This window comes from Merops nubicus, unplaced genomic scaffold, assembly GCF_000691845.1.
Source record: "Merops nubicus isolate BGI_N331 unplaced genomic scaffold, ASM69184v1 scaffold6444, whole genome shotgun sequence".
NCBI lineage: Eukaryota > Metazoa > Chordata > Aves > Coraciiformes > Meropidae > Merops > Merops nubicus.
In genome coordinates, this window is record NW_008602190.1 from 3,963 (window position 1) to 11,177 (window position 7,215).

General features: G+C 41.4%; 1 protein-coding gene across 1 annotated transcript; it reads left to right on the top strand.

Moving 5' to 3' along the window:
• The first annotated feature begins 943 nt into the window (after positions 1 to 943).
• Positions 944 to 7,215, top strand: AHSG (alpha-2-HS-glycoprotein). The gene is made up of 7 exons (XM_008938255.1): positions 944 to 1,147; positions 2,555 to 2,665; positions 3,908 to 3,992; positions 4,875 to 5,038; positions 5,325 to 5,438; positions 6,238 to 6,318; positions 6,937 to 7,215. The coding sequence occupies exons 1-7, from the start codon at positions 944 to 946 to the stop codon at positions 7,213 to 7,215; spliced, it is 1,038 nt and encodes a 345-aa protein (XP_008936503.1).

Sequence of the window (7,215 nt, forward strand, 5' to 3'; positions counted from 1 at the left end):
ATCTAGCTAAAGTTATCTCAGCTTAAATTAAAGACTTTAAATGCTGAGCACATCATAGAAGCCATATTCTACTCTACAGAATATTTTTGTTGTCCAGTTATTGCTTTGTAAACATGCACACTGTCAATGTAAATATAAGCTGGAGTCCAGTACTACTGAGCATTTAAGCATTTAATTTTCACCTACACTCTCCTTAAAACACATTTGTGCCTTTTAGAATCATCTGTCAAATCCTTAAATCTGTAGAAGATATTCCAGAAAAATTTCTACAGTTACCTGCTTTGCAAACTGAAATTCCAGGATCCACTGGAAGTATTCAGATTATTCAGAGAAAAAAAGAGCTGATGCAAAAGACTTAGAAACTATGTCTCATTTCCTATTCCAAATTAATTCAATAGCAAAAGTTGCTACATAATTATGTTTACTGCTGAATGGGATCCTTAGAACACATTCAAATTCCATTTTCTAATTTATCTTGTTACTGATCTCACAATTTGGACTGGTTTCTGGTGAGATTTGAGCCCTAACAGAATGTGCCCTGTTTACAAGAAAGCTTAATTAGCACTAGCATCTCTACACATTTAACAGGAAGGATTATATTCCTTTTGCATGTACTGTATTTGGTTGGCAGAAAAGTGTCAAAAAATTGCTACATTTTTGCTGACGCTTTCTTCTTCAGCTGTTTTAGCAGAATTTGCAATATCCTACCTGATAAAATTTACTTTGGCCAATATTAATCAGTCAGCTTGATGTCCTAACATTTACTTTTCTCTTTTGTTGTTTGCAATGTCTCTTGGAATTGGGACAAGTATCAGACATGCGCTCATGCGAAGTCTGTGCTATGTCCTATATAAATGAGACCCCAGTTCTGGCTACCTCGCCACCGTCTGAACAGTATTCTTAGATCTTTATTTCTGAAAGGGATCCGTTTTCCTCAGGTGCCATGAAGGCACTAGTAGCTTTAATATTGCTCATTCAGCTTCCAATTCACAAAGCTGCACCAGCAGCTCCCCCTGCTCCCTTGGGCTGTGATGACCCAGAAGCTGAAGCAGCAGCTGAAGTGGCTGTGAGTTATATTAATGGCCACAGTCATCACGGATACAAGTTTGTCTTAAACAGGATTGAGAATATCCACGTGCTACCGCAGGTAAGTGAGGAGCTTGGAGGCAGAGCATTAACCTGGAGATGTTTGGAAATGATCAACAAGTCCTGCCAAGGGCTGGATCCTCACATGGGATAAATCAGCGTGGCTCTGCTCATTTAAATGGGGCAATGCCACCTGATAGCAGTTGAGAATCCAGGTCACTGGAATGTATCTCTCAAAGAGCAGGACGGAGGGGGAGAGAGAGATGTTCAGGTATTTTTGTACAGTGCTAGAAAGGGCTCAGTTTACAAATGTAGCATGTTTGCTACAGCAGATCATTCCAAGTGCTGATTCATGAGCCCAGTTGCTAATCTAGAGAGAAACTGTCGGGATAATTTTCATGATGCAGGTAACTATTTATTGGCTAAATGCATACCTATCATAACTCCATGCTATTAGTAATTTTGTAGTAGGCATTAATTTTACCTAATACACCATTGAGCTGACAAGGAAGCTGAATGGAAATAGCTGCAGCTTGCAGTCTCATTTTCACTACAATCTCTTGCCATCATTGCAGGCATCAAGAAAGGCTTTAGAAATGGTCATGAATACAATGTATTCACCCATTCAGAAGCTTTGATTCTCTCAAAACACTGAAAATGGTCCCAAATATTAACAAGAATGAAATTCCATGGCTGTTTTCTACTTGTTACGAGAGAAAGGATACCAAAGCCATTTAAAAGAGTAAACCAGACACTGATGAGATTAGAAGTGTGCCCACAGCTTCCCACACAAAAATACTGGTGACACTGCTTTGCTTATATTTAATAGTTTTACACTAAAACAACTTCATTGGTTTAAATGGAATCACTCATGAGTCAAACCTCAGAGTCAATCTCAGAGCTAGGGAACCTCACTTCAGCCCTTCTACTCACATGTCTTATGTTATAGTTGCAAGGGTTCAAGAACAAGCATAAAAGATCCTGTACTCCATAAGCAACATGAGTATTGGGGCTGGAACCAAGCTGGTGCAATTCAGTGTAACTCCAATGGACTAGGTTGCTCAGGCCAGTACACAGCAGTGTTTATTTGGCATCTGGTTATAGAAACACAAAGCTTTTTCCATCAAAAAAACCAGCTGCTGGATTCCTAAAACTATTCAACAAAATAAAATCAAGTTCATTTAAGGGAACTGACCCACTACATATAGGCTGGACTTCCAAAATCTATGGACCACTGCCTCAGTTGGAAAAAATCAGTGTGACTATCTTGACTTACTCCAGTTACAAACCTGGTCCTGCTTTTTATGAAGTTAAATAGTAAAGGCCTATTCAGTTACTCTAGTGTATACCTAGACCCATCCAATGAGAGTCAGCAACAGAGACCATGAGCACAGCCCCAGAGAGGAAATGTGGTGATGTATTGTGAAGTGATTACTAAAATTCCTGTTTCATGTTTTTATTCTTCCAGCTGCCAAATAATGACATAATATTTCTTGAACTTGACTTATTGGAGACCACATGCCACATTCTCAGCCCTACGCCTCTTGCAAATTGCACAGTAAGGAGCTTCACAGAACATGTGAGTATCTAAAACACTACTAGCTTGGTCCAAAGGAGCATGTTCAGTATGTTGATGCTAGAGACCAAGCTATCATCAGATTTCCAAACAAATATTGTATCACTGTAACAGCCTATAATCACCCAACCACTTGTAATCTCCTTGTTGATTTAGTTACCTTCGTGTTATGAAGGATTTCACCCCTGGATTTCTTTCACATTCTGATACAGGAAAAAGACAGGTCGCTGCCAGCAGAACATCCCACATACGTGAACGAATGCCATGGGGGCCTTGTTTAGGAGCTCCAGATTCAGCCCTCCATGGTCAGCCCAGATGTCACAGTCCCATTGCAAACTGTAGACAGGGCAGGTTGTTAATATGCGCAAACACAACCTTCCCTTGGCTACATGTGGAGTGTTAACTAGTGAAATTCCATCAAGCCTAACCACCTAGTCCTAGTCAAGACTGCAAAAGAGCTTTTCCCTTCAAACAGGGCTCTGCCTTCAAAGTAATGCTCAGCTGGAATTTATTTGCCTCAGATATTTTGTTCTTATGCAAGTGTGATCCAACTGTGAAAAGCTCTCCCTAACCAAAGCAGTGGAAGTGTCCTCTGAGTACAGGCAGCTCTGGTTTCTAAGCAGAAAGCAGAGTGAGCAGCTGACAATTTAAGCCTGCTGTTTCTAGAATGGGGCCCAGTTCACAGAGCTCATGACTAAATTTTAATCATCATCCACCCCTGTATTCAGCAGGGCTCAGATCGCTTTTTCCATCTTGGGGAGGTAACTCTAAGTGTTTCTTCTTCCCAGTGCCTCCAGCTTTGCCTTTGACATCTCCTCCCCCGCTGGATCAGGCTGCATGTGAGCCAGCTCACACAAGGCAGCACACTCTGCTGTTACCATGGCCACTGACCAGCCAAGATTAGTAAGAATGTTATCAAACAGCTCTGCAGAAAGTCTTAATTCATAAGTATTCATATTTCTTGCTTTTTATGAGAGAGGAACTGGAACTCGATGTCCATAATTTGGCTACCCTGATACTTCTGGTAATTTTGAGATCCAGATTTTGGTCCAAATTTTTGCAGCTCTGGTCTGCCTTTTACAAAATCAGACACCAGGACATGCCTAGCAGTGCCTTTGCAATCAGACTGATTTTGCCAGGAATACTCAGCCAGGATCTGTTCTTTTGAATTTAATAATAGTTGCCCTTTTCAGAAAATCCTATTTATCTGAATGATGTAACCCTTTGATTTTTGTCTCTCTCTAGGCAGTGGAGGGTGACTGTGATGTCAAACTGCAGAAAGTGAATGGAAAGTTTTTTGTACTTGCTAGTAAATGCCACTCACATGCAGGTAAAGACTTTGTTCTTTAGGTTTTAATCTAGAAGCTGGTGTATTATTATAGCAGTGGTTACAGTTCACAAGCTTTTCTGATTGTAAAATGCTGTGTATAAATATGGCCTAAAGGATGACATTTAATGGGTTTTCTCAACCCAGATGTTTCAAAATTTTTCTTTCTTTTTCTGATTTAGTTCACCTGCAAATCCAGCCCTCTCTCTTTGCTCCCCTTTATCATGACAATTAAGATACTATAAGACTATCTTGGGAGCATGTCCTAGATTTGACCTTGAGATTGCTAGTACTGAGGCTTTCTGCTCAGGAGTTGAGCCTCAAGAATATGATTCCTTGTTGTCGTGAATGTACTAGAGCTTGCTGATCTTCAGAGCCCCTTTGCCAGACACAGCTTATTAAATAAACCCAGCATTTTCAATATTACAATAGGAAAGCAGAATGTGTTTGGCATGCTCTGTACGAGACCTATTTGCTCTGTATGAGATGTTTTCAGTGCTACTTTCAAAACCAGTGAGTGAATGAAACAATGCACTCACGCAAACAACTCCACTAAATTAAACTATCTCCGTTTTTCCACCATTCCTTGTGTGTGCTGAGGCATCTTTTCACTGTTGTCATGGATAGTTTGCCAGAAAGAGAATTGATTAAAACCTGAGTAACAGCATTCAAAATGCGCTGCCGAAGGGCACAGCACTTTCGCCTGCAAAAGGAGCGAACGGCCGAATTCGTGTGGAATAGTGCCACCTATAGTCTGCTGCAAAAATCCCGTCCGTGTCACCCCGGAGACACCAGCAAACTGTGGTGGGGCTGAACAGGTCTAGAATGCCTTTCAAAACCACCTACAATCTGATCAAAACATAATCTGTCCGGCTCCTCCTGCAGACTCAAGCGAAGACATCCTCCAGCTCTGCCCTGACTGTCCACTGCTGGCCAGGCTGAACGACACCGAGGTAGTAACCACCGTGACGGCCGCGCTCAACGACCACAACAGCAAAACTGCCGGGCCTCATCTCAGGCTCCTGGAGATTGGGAGAGCCAAAATACAGGTAACGGCTAGAGCCATGCCTGGCCTTCCACAGAAACAGGATGATTTCCCAGTCCTAGCTGTGCACTGCTATCTAGTTACGTTTGCAAACAGATTTAGCCTGTGCTAATTTGCCCTACTGAAATGCTCTTGATTTCCCAAGCATTTTGTGTCATTTTAGCCACAGGATTCCCTTTCAGTTCAGTGGGAGATACAGAGCTAGAAGCCACATTTGCCTTTTATCTTTTCTCAGCAGCTCTGCAGTTTCACAGTGCAAAGTTTGTTAAACAATTTTCCTGTTTTATCAGTATGTACCAGCGCATATTGTCTTTGTCGAGTTTGCTGTGGCTGCCACGAACTGCTCAGCAGAAGAAGCTAAAGAGAATGTGGAAGCCTGTCAACTGCTACCTGACGATCAGTCTGTAAGTGTGCCAGCACATCAGTCCTGATCTTGCCAGCTCAGAGGCAGAAAAGCAACATGCTGCGATGTGCTCGTACTTGAGCAGCAATAGACCTTTGTGAGGATGAAAGTGCAGGAGTGGTATACCACCACGCTATGCTTTTCAATATATAATTCCTAAAGCTATATCACACCTTTCTTTTGTCTCTGAGGTATCTGGACTGAATCCTGATGTATTTGAAATATATTTCACAAAGGCTTGAGGACCAAAGTGTCCTTAGCACAAAATATTTTTTAATTGACAGAATATATATTATTGTTTACTCTTCCTAACAAAAGCACCTGAGAAAATCAAGGTCTTTGTACTGGACAGTATAAAAACACATAACAAAAGGGCAGACTGTTTTACCTTCCTACACTTTAAGAGCTGTCACTGTGCTTTGTTCTGATATATAGGCTCTTGAAAATTATACTGTGTACTTTATCACAGTAAAATTCTTTTGTTTCTAATGAAATTGAGTCCTAGGCAGTTTTAGTGGGTGGGAACCTTTTACCTAGATTCCTATATATTCTTTCTCTCCTTCATATCCAGACACACAAAGGGTTCTACTCTAGAAGAATACAGGAGATTCACTGATTTGCTGGTTATGCATTTGAACAGCTTGGCTTTTGAGTCAAACAGACTAAAAAGCAAGCACTTTACTGCTCAGATAAAACATGTGAAGATGTAGCTATTTCTAAGCGTACTGAAATGAAAAATTGTAATGCAAGTCTCCTCTGTTTCACAACTATTTTCTCTTGACTATGTTCTGCTTTGCCAGAATTTTGGTTTCTGCACAGCAACAATGGTAACACGCCCCTCTCAGGACCTCACCGTGAACTGCAAGCTCTATGGACATCAGGTACCATCTCCAGATATTCCCTTCCTTTCCAGAGTATTCCAGCCTACTGTTAGAAGCAATCACCCTAGTTACCTCTTTCACAGTAGGCTGCATTAGCTATCTGTGATAACTTGAGTTTAACTTTGTTAAACAAGGTAGGGTAGTTCCTGATTATCCTACGGATTTCTATGCCTGGAATTATGTCACCTCTGCCATCCATGCTTGACAGTTTGTCCTGAGTGCTCTCCAGGTATTTTAGCCTCCATTTGGTCTGAGAAGGGCTAAGTGGTGGTTTAATACTTTCTAGGGACCACAGCTCTTGGTAACACAATAGAAATTAGCTGTGAGGGAGGTATATGAAAGGAAGAATAAAATAGCTGGTCTTGAATGTTTTGTCAGCTGTGCAATTGGCTCTGAAAGTTCACATAACACAGAATTTGTTGCTATTGATCCACCAGATACTAAAAATGTGTTCCTGGACTCCTTTGCATGTGTTCAAATGCAAATCAAACTTCTGTGATGGTTAGGAACCTTTAGTACCTGTTTGGAGGCCTTAGGAGTGGGATAGGTAGCAAGCTATCAATGACTTGTATGTTATAAGCCCCAAGTCACTGAATGCAAACTGTTTTTCTTTTCCAGCCTGGAGTTACCTACTCTCTGCCAGGTCAAGATACATCAGCAGGACTGGTACCCAGTGTTGTACAAGGCTTCACAAACCATAATCTCAGATTTTCCCACAATAACCCTGTTGCATCTGAATCCATCTCTTCAGAATTTTCTGCTTCCATGCTCTCAGCAAAATCTGTAGCAAAGAGAGCAGTTGCAGAGGTTGCTCAACATGACAAAGTACCTCGCCCAGTTGGCTTTGTGCCTCCTCCTCCCCCATGCCCTGGGAAGATTCGCCATTTCAAGATATAG

What these genes read in the sequence shown, in the direction of transcription:
- AHSG (XM_008938255.1), top strand. Translation starts at nt 944, where the DNA reads ATGAAGGCACTAGTAGCTTTAATATTGCTCATTCAGCTTCCAATTCAC. An exon ending in TAAGGAGCTTCACAGAACAT is followed by an intron (nt 2,666 to 3,907) that starts GTGAGTATCTAA and finishes GTCTCTCTCTAG; the next exon opens with GCAGTGGAGGGTGACTGTGA. An exon ending in GCAAGCTCTATGGACATCAG is followed by an intron (nt 6,319 to 6,936) that starts GTACCATCTCCA and finishes TTTCTTTTCCAG; the next exon opens with CCTGGAGTTACCTACTCTCT.